We start from the raw sequence: 13,611 nt of genomic DNA on the forward strand, positions 1-13,611 counted from the left end.
GGGAAAGTATAATTACAAGGGTCATAGTGCCACCTGCAGGGGGGAAAGTATAATTACAAGGGTCATAGTGCCACCTGGAGGAGGGAAAGTGTCAGTACAGGACACTCAGTGCCCTTAGCAGAGTTTAGGAAGGTGTCAGTACAGCATGTACACACAATGTTGGTGGCTGACCTGAGCTCGCAGTTTGGTTGCCTCCTGCTGTTCATGTTGCAGTTGTTTCTTCATCTCGTGTAATGTTCGGTTGTGTCTGTCCAGCTGTTCCTGGAGGTACAATGTCTGTTCCTCTGCCTGGCTGAGTGCGGCCTTCAACTCCCCCGACTCCACTTCCACTGTCTGCACCACGTACTGTGTGGACACAAGGGACACGTAATGCTGGGACGGGGCCCCTAACTGAGAATCATTCAGATTCTTCCTAATAGGTGTACTCACCTTTATCTGAGGCTGTTGCTGGTATTCTCGCAGCCTGCGATTCAGCCGTTCCTCCTCCTCCACCCTCTCACGTACTGAGTCCCTCACTCGGAGCTCCGCCTCTGCCAAACGCTCCGCTTTCTGCTGGACCTCCCTCTGCAGAGCGCAGACCAGCGCCTTCCGCTCATTCTCCTCCTGCTCCATCCGCTGCAAACGTTCCTTCAGAGCGCTAATTTCCTGCAAACCCCCAAATTACAATCATCAATCCATGAAACGATGGCGGATTCCACTTCCACCCCTAGACTGTCTGCCAGTGCTTTACATCCCCAGCAAGATTAATATACTGATAATGCGCATTGGTGCAACTCTCATCACATCATCAGCTGGACCGGTGATCGGGGGCACCGAAATCTTTCTTCTGTTACCTGATTACTTGCACTGTCCACTTGGTTACGCAGCAGTCGCAGTTCCTGGCGCAGACGGCTGTTCTCAGACACCAGAAGGTCTCGGTGCTTCTCCAGATCCGTCCCACCCTGAGAGAGAGGGGAGAGGGGTGACATGGGGGTACACATGGAGGGTGTACGGGTATGGGGGTACACATGGAGGGGGTACAGGTATGGGGGTACACATGGAGGGGGTACAGATAAGACAAAACATTCTGAAGGGACAGTGCAGCGTTGTTGTGCAGCGTTATTTGCAGCGTTCTAGCAGGAGGTGTCCTGCACACCATTGTTATAAAACTTTACTGAATGTATTTACAGATCTTTATAAGCCCATAAATAGGCCAATTAGAGAGCAGCAGCGACATTTAATGATGGAGGAGGCGGATTTTATGCAGGTTCATTATGGAGGAGGATGGAGTCAGGAGAGAGATTTACGATTGTGACTCCGGTAGTCACCGCTCTCTGAATCCACATTAACTGAATCTTTCTAGTCGGTCACACAATCAGTACAGACAGATGGGGGAGGGGGGATCTGCTCAGGTGGTATAAGCAGGTACCCCCCCCCCCCCCCCTTATATGCAATTATTCATTTCCTCAGCCGATAAAACCCGCATTGACCCCAGGTGACCCAAGGCCTGAAAATCACTCATCACACGGGGCAGCCATTGGTGGCAGAATGGGACTCACCATCTGATTGGACATCTCCTCCACCTGTTGCTGCATCTGTAAAACAACAGAAATGATACAACCTTGATACACAAGGCGTTCTAATGACGCAACTTGTGTGACTGCTCTCACCTCCTGCACCATCCGACACATATCCGCATGTTCCTTCTGCTTCCGCTCCAACTTCTCCTGCACTTCCTGCAGCTTCATATGCAATGCTCTCTCCTCGCGCATTTCCTGCAACTTGGCTTGTAGCGTTCTCTTCTCATGCACCACCTGCAGCACTCTGTCTTCCAGGTGTGATTCTGGGTCAGGTAGGTTGCCCTCTGGTAGGTGGTCAGGTTTGGATAGGCTCAGTTCCTCTCTGGATGTTTGCAGTCGCAGTTCTCGGCGAGCTCTTAGACGTTGCAGGTGTTCTTGCAGGTCTCTGGTGTCCCGCTGCTCTCCCTGCACTTGTCTTTTTCCCTGGGTCACTTCCTGCATTCTTCTCAATATTGGTCGGGGGGCTTCGGGCCTTTCTGGGGGTCTCTGCTGGGGCCCCTCTCCATCTGGGGGGTTGGGGACATCTTGTGGCGGGGTACCCACCATTGTCAGGGGGACCACAATTTTATACGCCTTCCCTGCCGCACACCACCAGCAGCCTGAGGAGAGAAGAGATTGCAATTAGAGAAATGCGGATGCAGGAAACTTTCCAAATTTCATCCTTCTGAGCTCCAGACAGCAATTCTCATGTAACCCTTTAATTGCCAAACCCCTCCAACTTCAGGGAGGGGCCCTGCCACCCCAGCGGAGAGACCCCCAATGTTACCAATCCAAACCCAGAAAGTGAGGCAGAGTCACCCTACAGGGCGTTATGGGCACTGACTGCACTATATCCAGCAAGAGTGCAGAGAGAATGAAGACAGATACAGAGTATTACACAGTCTATGGAGGAGTACGGGGAGTATTATACGGTATAAAGGGGAGTACGGGGAGTATTATACGGTATATAGGGGAGTACGGGGAGTATTATAGGGTATATAGGGGAGTACGGGGAGTATTATACGGTATATAGGGGAGTACGGGGAGTATTATACGGTATATAGGGGAGTACGGGGAGTATTATACGGTATATAGGGGAGTACGGGGAGTATTATAGGGTATAGAGAGGAGTACGGGGAGTATTATACGGTATATAGGGGAATACGGGGAGTATTATATGGTCTATAGAGGAGTACGGGGAGTATTATATGGTCTATTGAGGAGTATGGGGAGTATTATACGGTATAGAGAGGAGTACGGGGAGTATTATACGGTATAGAGAGGAGTACGGGGAGTATTATATGGTCTATAGAGGAGTACGGGGAGTATTATATGGTCTATTGAGGAGTATGGGGAGTATTGTACGGTATAGAGAGGAGTACGGGGAGTATTGTACGGTATATAGGGGAGTACGGGGAGTATTGTACGGTATATAGGGGAGTACGGGGAGTATTATATGGTATATAGGGGAGTACGGAGAGTATTATACGGTCTATGGAGGAGTATGGGGAGTATTATACGGTATATAGGGGAGTACGGGGAGTATTATATGATATATAGGGGAGTACGGGGAGTATTATACGGTCTATGGAGGAGTATGGGGAGTATTATACGGTATATAGGGGAGTACGGGGAGTATTGTACGGTATATAGGGGAGTACGGGGAGTATTGTACGGTATATAGGGGAGTACGGGGGAGTATTATACGGTATATAGAGGAGTACGGGGAGTATTATACGGTATAGAGAGGACTACAGGGACTATTATAGGGCATTTAGAGGAGTACGGGGAGTATTATAGGGTATAGAGAGGAGTAGGGGGAGTATTATATGGTGTAGAGGAATACGGGGAGTATTATAGGGTATAGAGAGGAGTACGGGGAGTATTATAGGGTAAAGAGGGGTGCGGGGAGTATTATACGGTCTATAGAGGAGTACGGGGAGTAATATAGGGTATACAGGAGTACGGGGAGTATTATAGGGTATAGAGAGGAGTACGGGGAGTATTATACGGTATAGAGAGGAGTACGGGGACTATTATAGGGTATTTAGAGGAGTACGGGGAGTTTTATAGGGTATAGAGGGGAGTACGGGGGTATTATACGGTATATAGAGGAGTACGGGGAGTATTATACGGTCTATAGGGGAGTACGGGGAGTATTATAGGGTATAGAGAGGAGTATGGGGAGTATTATATGGTCTATAAAGGAGCACGGGGAGTATCATAGGTCTATAGAGGAGTACGGGGAGTATTATAGGGTATATAGAGGAGTATGGGGAGTAATATAGAGAGGAGTACGGGGAGTATTATACGGTATAGAGAGGAGTACGGGGAGTATTTTAGGGTCTATAGAGGAGTACGGGGAGTATTTTAGGGTCTATAGAGGAGTACGGGGAGTACACGCAGGGTAATACAAGCAGCGGGTAGTAAAAATAGTTAAGCAGTGCTAACAGGTAATCATGAGCCAGCGGTGCATTTACTGGAACATGAGGGGTTATTCTGATGTCAGAGTTAAACTTTAGCTGGTTCTGGGCTCTGATTGGCTCCTCCAAGGTCACCGTCCAGAAATCCCATAAAGTGCCAACCAGCATTAACCCATCATGTGCCAGAGAAGAAATCCCCCCATCCCCCCAATAACCCTTCACCTCCTCCTTTCCATGCTCAGTGCAGATCCCAAACTTCACAGACTCGGAAGGAAGAAGAGGAGGAGAGGGAGGGGGGCTGGGAAAATCTGCACTCCACCCCCCCTTCCCTGTACAGCCCCTCCTCCACTCTTCCCATAGATCAGACTGCACACAATGTCCCCTCTGTGTCACTGCCCCCTCCACTGGGGGGGTAATAAATACACATCATCATAATAATAATGCACCCTTTGTGTCCACCATCCACCCTGGGGCCCCACACTGGATACTGTCCCTAGTTCACTCTGCATCCCCGCACTTGGCACCTTCCTGTTCTCCCAGGGGCCCCACACCTGGCACAGTTCCGTTCTCCCAGGGGCCCCACACCTGGCACAGTCCCCTTCTCCCAGGGGCCCCACACCTGGCACATTCCCGTTCTGCCAGGGGCCCCACACCTGGCACATTCCCATTCTCCCAGGGGCCCCACACCTGACCCAGTCCCCTTCTCCCAGGGGCCCCACACCTGGCCCAGTCCCGTTCTCCCGCCCCACACCTGGCCCAGTCCCGTTCTCCCAGGGGCCCCACACCTGGCACGGTCCCATGCAGCGTACCTGGCAGCAGCAGATGAGGGTCGGTGTGTGGGGATCATTACAGCTGTTGTTGGTGTTTGGTGCAGTAATGTGAAGAATGCGGTTGGACCGGACGGTGCACCTGGGACCCCTCCCCCTGGGTGTCACCCACACAGCTCCCTCAGGTGTCACACTCACCGCGTCTTCTCAGGAAGTCCCTCATACACGGGGTCACTCGGAGGAGCCAACAGTGGGAACAGCGGACCACCTGCAAAGATACGAAACTCATTACCGGGACATGGGGGTCACCGGCTGCGGACGGGGTTTGGGGGTCACATGGCTATAAACAAACTGCTGGTTAATATGTTCTGTGATCACTGCATGGAGTTTGTAGGTTCTCCCTGTCTGTGAGGGTTTCCTCCGGGTGCTCCAGGTTCCTCCAACATTCCAAAAACATGGAGTTAGTTTATTCCCCCTCCCCCCACTATACTGTATTAATGACATATGACTATGGGGGGACATTAGATTGTGAGCTCCTCTGAGGGACAGCTGGTCACATGACTATGGACTTTGTACAGCGCTGCGTAATATGTCAGTGCTATATAAATACTGAGTAATAATAATAATAATAATACTTGGTGACACCGGCAGAAACATTTCAGGTTATAGGTGGAAGATAATCCCTGAGCTCACCTGACACCGCCATGAATTTTTTATTTTCAGTCATGTGACCCTGATCACCACCTGACACCGATCCCTTATAGACGCACCGCAGAAAGTCACACACCACAGCTCCGCCCACATCTCAATATCACACACCACAGCTCCGCCCACACCTCAATATCACACCACAGCCCCGCCCACATCTCAATATCACACCACAGCCCCGCCCACATCTCAATATCACACCACAGCCCCGCCCACATCTCAACCGCCCACATCTCAATATCACACCACAGCTCCGCCCACATCTCAATATCACACACCACAGCTCCGCCCACATCTCAATTTCACACACCACAGCCCCGCCCAGGGTGGTGCAGAGCATGGCAGGGTGTGGCAGGGGGTGACGGGTAGAGAAGGGTGCTGCAAGAAACTTCCTTTACCTTCCCAGACTAAGCTAAATCGTCCTTGATTGGAGTCACCCTCCCCCATCCAGGCACTGCAGCTCACTGTGGGAAGTGAGGAGACGTGTTACAGGCAGGCAATGCTAATAGCCCCATCCATACAACATCTTCCCCTCCCACTGATGGGAACAGCCTACATGAGAGTGACAACTCTTCCCCAAATGAAGGAGCAGGGCTGCATCGTTGTCACACCATCACAGGGAGCCGCAGCACACATTGTTTTCTGGCTGGCTAGAACTCTGCTTTATTTTCAGTAGAAAGGAGCCGGAGAGTCTGGGAGGACGGACATCCAGCATTATGCCGCATACACACGTGCAGTTATAAACGTTGGAAACCCACGATGCATGAATGAGCGCTGTACATACGGCACGATGCATGAATGAGCGCTGTACATACGGCACGATGCATGAATGAGCGCTGTACATACGGCACGATGCATGAATGAGCGCTTACATATCTATGGAGAGGGGAGGAGAGAGACAGATCGGCACCCCGCTGTGTTCTCTCCCCTTCACCTTCATTAGGATCGCTGGTCACCCGGGCGGATCCACGGACGATGAATGACGCGGGCCAGTGATAGAGATACTTGGCAGATGACACAGGGACCCAAATTCTGTAATAGATCCTGGGGTGAGAATCTTTCATTCCCCAGAGTGAGCGGCCATTATAGAGATAATTGCTGATTAATGAATGGAGGAATGAGGTGTCAGCACCTGAGGCAAAGAAACCGGCACTGACGGCATGCCAAAACATTGCCTTTCCAGCCAAGTGCACACACAGCACGCGGATGTAAGTACCAGCCAGTCAGTGACATCAAGTCATCAAAATAATGAGATAAAGGAAATATAAAACACCCGGAAATATCCCCATCTCTAATATATGATATAAATAACACCCGGGAATACCCCCATCCCCATAATATGATATATATAACACCCGGGAATATCCCCATCCCTATTATATGATATATATAACACCCGGGAATATCCTCATCTCTAATATATGATATATATAACACCCGGGCATATCCCTATCCCTATTATATGATATTTAATACACCCAGGAAAATCCCCATCCCCATTATATGATATATACCACCCAGGAACATTCCATCCCTATTATATGATATATATAACACCTGGGAATATCCCCATCTCTAATATATGATATTTATAACACCCGGGATTATCCCCATCCCTATTATATGATATATATAACACCCGGGAATACCCCCATCCCCAATATATGATATATAACACCCGGGAATATCCCCATGCCCATTACATGATATATATAACACCCAGGAACATTCCATCCCTATTATATGATATATATAACACCCAGGAATATCCCAATCTCTAATATATGATATATATAACACCCGGGAATATCCCCATCCCTATTATATGATATATATAAACACCCGGGAATATCCTCATCTCTAATATATGATATTATTAACATCCGGGAATATCCCCATCCCTATTATTTGATATATAACACCCAGGAACATTCCATCCCTAATATATGATATATATAACACCCGGGAATACCCCATCCCCATTATATTATATATAACACCCGGGAATATCCCCATACCCATTATATGATATATAAAACACCCAGGAATACCCCCATCCCATTATATGATATATATAACACCCAGGAATTTCTTCATCCCCTTTATATGAGATATAACACCCCAGAATACGCCCTTACCTATTATATAATGTATTTATTACCCAGGAACATCCCCACCCCTAATATATGATATATAGCACTCTGGAATATCCCCATCCCTATTATATGATATATAACACCCGGGAATACCCCCATCCCTATTATATGATATATAACACCCGGGAATATCCCTATCCCTATTATATGATATATAACACCCAGGAATACCCCCATCCCCATTATATGATATATATAACACCCAGGAATATCCCTATCCCCATTATATGATATATATAACACCCAGGAATATCCCTGTCCCTATTATATGATATATAATACACCCAGGAAAATCCCCATCCCCATTACCCAGGAATACCCCCATCCCCATTATATGATATATATAACACCCGGGAATATCCCTATCCTCATTATATGATATATAACACCAGGGAATATCCCCATCCCCATTATATGATATATAACACCCAGGAATATCCCTATCCCTATTATATGATATATATATATAACACCGGGAATATCCCCATCCCCATCATATGATTTATAACACCTAGGAATACCCCCATCCCCATTATATGATATATATATAACACCCAGGAATACCCCAATCCCCATTATATGATATATATAACACCCATGAATACCCCCATCCCCATTATATGATATATATAACACCCGGGAATACCCCCATCCCCATTATATGATATATAACACCCGGGAATACCCCCATCCCCATTATATGATATATATAACACCCAGGAATATCCCTATCCCTATTATATGATATATACAACACCCGGGAATATCCCTATCCTCATTATATGATATATAACACCAGGGAATACCCCCATCCCCATTATATGATATATAACACCCGGGAATACCCCCATCCCCATTATATGATATATATAACACCCGGGAATACCCCCATCCTCATTATTTGATATAAAACACCCGGGAACATCCCCATCGCCATTATATGATATATAACACCCAGGAATATCCCCATCCTTATTATTTGATATATAGTACCCGGGATTATCCCTATCCCTATTATATGATATATAATACACCCAGGAAAATCCCCATCCCCATTACCCAGGAATACCCCCATCCCCATTATATGATATATAACACCCGGGAATACCCCCATCCCCATTATATGATATATAACACTCAGGAATATCCCTATCCCTATTATATGATATATATAACACCCGGGAATATCCCCATCCCTATTATATGATATATACAACACCCGGGAATATCCCCATCCTCATTATATGATATATAACACCCAGGAATACCCCCATCCCTATTATATGATATACCGGTATATAACACCTGTGAATATCCCTATCCCTATTATATGATAAATATAACACCCAGGAATACCCCCATCCCCATTATATATTATATGATATATAACACCTGTGAATATCCCTATCCCCATTATATGATAAATATAACACCCAGGAATACCCCCATCCCCATTATATGATATATATAACACCCAGGAATACCCCCATCCACAATATATGGTATATAACACCCAGGACTATCCCCATCCCTATTATATGATATATAACACCCGGGAATACCCCCATCCCCATTATATGATAAATACCACCCAGGATATATTACCCCCATCCCTATTATTTGATATAAAACACCCGGGAACATCCCCATCCTCATTATATGATATATATAACACCCAGGAATATCCCCATCCCCATTATATGATATATATAACACCCAGGAATATCCCCATCCACATTATATGATATATAACACCTGGGAATACCCCATCGCCATTATATGATATATAACACCCGGGAATACCCCCATCCCTATTATATGATATATAACACCCAGAAATATCCCCATCCTCATTATATGATATAAAACACCCGGGAATTCCCCCATCCCTAATATATAATATATATAACACCATTTTATTTATTGGTGGGTGCACCTCACCTGCAGTGAAATGGACATAGTAGGTGTGATTGGCATGGTTGTTATGCAGCGCTGCGATTGGCCGATCCTATCCCGCATGGGACGTTGCTTTGCCCTTCTCTTCATTCTTCTTTCACTGGCATCTATTTTTGCAGTCCCTGGGCGCCTGAACCCCACAATGTTCTGGATGGAGAGAACAAGCAGGGAGCAGAGGACATACATGATAGGAGATCCCAGTGACCCCGTAGTGACTCTTCTGTGCTTTGGGGACACTCAGAGATAGAGGAGAGACATGGAATGCTCCGACATGGCCTATCAAGGGGAAGACGGTGAGAATCATGCACACAGGAGAACAGTGACCCAATTCTACCCCGATGAGCACCGGGTGCAGCCAATCCGCATTATTCTGGAGGAGGCTCTGGACGCCATCTGTCCTCCTAAGAGGATTGAGGCCTCTGCATGCCTGGCAACAGAATCCAATGTGTCACCTGTGATAGAATGTGACACCAAAATCCCCATTACAGGGGACCCAAGGCCACACAGAGGGCCCCAGACTCAACAGAGGGCCCCGGACTCCACAGACTCCACAGTGGGCCCCGGACTTCACAGACTCAACGGAGGGCCCCAGACTCCACAGAGGGCCCTGGACTCAACAGAGGGCCCCTGACTCCACAGACTCAACAGAGGGCCCCAGACTTCACAGACTCAACAGAGGGCCTCAGACCCCACAGACTCAACAGAGGGCCCCGGACTCCACAGAGGGCCCTGGACTCCACAGACTCAACAGAGGGCCTCAGACCCCACAGACTCAACAGAGGGCCCCGGACTCCACAGGGACTCCACAGACTCAACAGAGGGCCCCAGACTTCACGGGCTCAACAGGGGGCCCCAGACTCAACAGAAGGCCCCGGACTCCACAGACTCAACAGGGGGCCCCAGACTCAACAGAGGGCCCCAAACCCCACAGAAGGCCCCGGACTCCACAGAGGGCCCCAGACTTCACAGACTCAACAGGGGGCACCGGACTCCACAAACTCCACAGTGGGCCCCGGACTCCACAGACTCAACGGAGGGCCCCAGACTCCACAGAGGGCTCTGGACTTCACAGAGGGCCCCGGACTCCACAGACTCAACAGAGGGCCCGGACTCCACAGACTCAACAGAGGGCCCCAGACTCCACAGACTCAACTGAGGGCCCCGGACTCCACAGACTCCACAGTGAGCCCCAGACCCCACAAAAGGCCCCGGACTCCACAGAGGGCCCCGGACTCCACAGACTCAACAGAGGGCCCCGGACTTCACAGACTCAACAGAGGTCCCCAGACCCCACAGAGGGCCCCAGACTCCAAAGGATGGATTACCCGCCTCCCTTCAGTAGCAATACCCCAATCTTTGCCATACAATTCATCCAAAGTGGTGCCCCTGGACTGCCACAGGAGGTGCTATGTGCCATCCCAATATCTGCTTACACCCCAGGATTTAGGGAAGGTAAAGCAGGGGTCAGACAGTCCAGGGTCAGTGACAAGGAGACCCACAGATATAAAACAATAGGGTCATACAAGGGTAGTCACACAGCCGGGTATCTAAGGGGCACGGAGCAGAAGCCGTGTCACAGGCTGGTGTCAGTCCAGGCAAGAAACAATCACCGGCTGCTTCTAGTGACTGGGACCTGGGGAGTGACCAATGACTGCGCAGGGACCGGGGACTAAACCCCTCATTGGATGCAATGAGTGAGTTTATTTGTTGCCTGTATATGAATGGAGCCAATATATTCATTGTTACACTCTTACATGAATAGTTAGCAGCAGCTCTTGGAAGTTAAACATTCACCTGCCTGGCACAATAATGAATGTCTAATGGGAAATGTAAGAAAAGTCTTCGCTCCCGACGCGTTTCTCCACAACAGGCCATTAGTGTATCCAATGAATGGAACAGATCAGATTTATGAAGGGCAATTCCAGGGTATCGGCTGTTGTCTCTTATCCATGGGGACTGTTGTGGATTGGCTGCGGGGGGCAGGGGTTAATAAGCTTTGCATCTGATCCATGCTGAAAAAGCCCAAAGTAGATCCTGGGGATGCTGAAATTGTGGGGGGTTTTATGGATCATACGTGTCCAACCTGAAGATGACAACGGGAAGACAATGACATAATTATTATCTCCAAATAACAATCTGACGAAAAAGAAAGTCTGCAAGACAGAGCGCTGACTCAGCATGCAGCTCCACCCAGAATCTTATATACTTTTATTATTAGTAATAGAAGGAAGAGAATCTGCTGGGAAATCCCAAGGAAGAAGCTGAAGGAAGATGCTGTGTACATAGCTCATGAAATCCTGACATCATATCTACTGATCTTCCTCGGACCACCCTACCGCACCATAAAAAGGGTCCCTGCTTCCTGACCCCACAACCGGGATGTCAGGGGATGAGAGCTGATTCCCGCCTTTAGTCTGTTGTGCCAAATTTTTGTAGTTTTATGGGTGGACCTCCTGTGATGGCAGCTCTGGACCAGGTGTGGTCGTTCCTCTGATGGCAGCTCACCATGTGGGGCCCCTCCTGGGCTCAGAATGGAAGTAGGTGGAGAAAATTTGTCAGAGCCACATGGGGCCATCGCTCACCAATGGGTAAATGGGGCGTTCAGTCTTTAAAGGCAGCTTAGGGGTTGCTCTTTGCTATGGGCGGTGTTCTTCATTACTTCATTGGTCCTTTTTCCCATTTTTGGCTGATCCTCCCACTGCCTTTACCCAGGGACTGGTAGGGGACTGCTTAACGCTAAGCCACCATCATTATCTTTTATTAATAAATAAATGCCCTGGAAGAAGCCTACAGAGGAGTCTCCTCACCCAGGCATGGCTGTGCTGAAAGTTCCTCCTCCTTTATGAGGTTCAGTTCCTAATTGCCGGGCCAGCAGGGTACTCTGGGCCCGAGGGGTCCAGGCATTGCTGAGTAATCTGGAGGGGGAGATCTGCGAGGTCGGAGCACTAAATAGGCAGTTTTGGAAGGTAGGTTTGCCTCCAGAGTGGGGTAAGATGGGTAAAAATCTTGGTGAGAATTGTTCGGAGAAAGAAGACCCTCGTTCCTTTGTCTTTGCCCTCTTAGTTCCCTGCGAGAGGCCACACAAGAAAATCAGAAAAGTTTTCTATGGTGGGGAAAGGGATCCTACATTCCTAATGATGGGGGGAATTAGGGGGCTTATGGAAGAAGAAGGGCCAAATTCGATGACAAATTATTTGATTTGTCATGTAAAGCCCTTTACTTTTGTGACCAGCAGGTGTGGAAATCTGTGATTCCTCGCAGTTAGTTGTGGCTCCTGGATCATCCCCTAAGGGTGGTGGCCCCTGGATCATCCCCTAAGGGTGCCCTCACTTACCATCACTCACCCGAGGGCCTAACTCACCGGCACTCACCAGCGCTCACCGATAGCCCTCACTCACCGGCACTCACCCGAAGCCCTCACTAGTCGGCACTCACCCGAGGCCCTCACTAGTCGGCACTCACCCGAGGCCCTCACGCACCGGCACTCACCCGAGGCCCTCACGCACCGGCACTCACCCGAGATCCTCATTCACCGGCACTCCCCCGACGCCCTCACTCACCGGCACTCCCCCGATGCCCTCATTCACCGGCACTCCCCCGACGCCCTCACTCACCGGCACTCCCCCGACGCCCTCACTCACCGGCACTAACTTTAGGCCCTCACTCACCAGTACTCACCCGAGGCCCTCACTCACCGGCACTAACCCGACATCCTCACTCACTGGCGCTCACCCGACGCCCCCACTCACCGGCACTAACCCGACGCCCTCACTCACCTGAGGCCCTCACTCACTGGCACTGACCTGAGGCCCTCACTCACCGGCACTCACCCGAGGCCCTCACTTACCGGCACTCACCCGAGGCCCTAACTCACCGGCACTCACCCAAGGTCCTCAATCACCGGCACTCACCCGAGGCCCTCATTCACCGACACTCCCCCGACGCCCTCACTCACCCGCACTGACGCAAGGCCCTCACTCACCGGCACTCACCCGAGGCCCTCACTCACCGGCACTCACCCGAGGCCCTCACTCACCGGCACTCACCCGAGGCCCTCACTCAC

General features: G+C 49.4%; 1 protein-coding gene across 4 annotated transcripts in view; it reads right to left on the reverse strand.

Annotated features, from left to right (window-relative positions):
- The window catches only part of KIFC3 (kinesin family member C3), a 22,259-nt gene extending 12,386 nt beyond the window's left edge, over nucleotides 1-9,873 (reverse strand). The window contains exons 1-7 of one of the 4 annotated variants that reach the window (XM_072422766.1): nucleotides 9,534-9,873; nucleotides 4,927-4,996; nucleotides 1,650-2,158; nucleotides 1,539-1,574; nucleotides 834-941; nucleotides 430-645; nucleotides 172-345 (exon numbers count right to left, since the gene is read on the reverse strand). In XM_072422766.1, the coding sequence (XP_072278867.1) occupies nucleotides 172-345; nucleotides 430-645; nucleotides 834-941; nucleotides 1,539-1,574; nucleotides 1,650-2,158; nucleotides 4,927-4,996; nucleotides 9,534-9,734 (1,314 nt within the window). In that variant the 5' untranslated portion in view covers nucleotides 9,735-9,873. Of the gene's footprint in view, nucleotides 1-171; nucleotides 346-429; nucleotides 646-833; nucleotides 942-1,538; nucleotides 1,575-1,649; nucleotides 2,159-4,183; nucleotides 4,294-4,770; nucleotides 4,896-4,926; nucleotides 4,997-9,533 lie in introns of those variants that run through there. The other 3 variants (XM_072422767.1, XM_072422768.1, XM_072422769.1) reach the window with 3 other exon arrangements.
- Nucleotides 9,874-13,611: the final 3,738 nt, after the last annotated feature.

Source organism: Pyxicephalus adspersus, chromosome 9 (genome assembly GCF_032062135.1).
Source record: "Pyxicephalus adspersus chromosome 9, UCB_Pads_2.0, whole genome shotgun sequence".
NCBI lineage: Eukaryota > Metazoa > Chordata > Amphibia > Anura > Pyxicephalidae > Pyxicephalus > Pyxicephalus adspersus.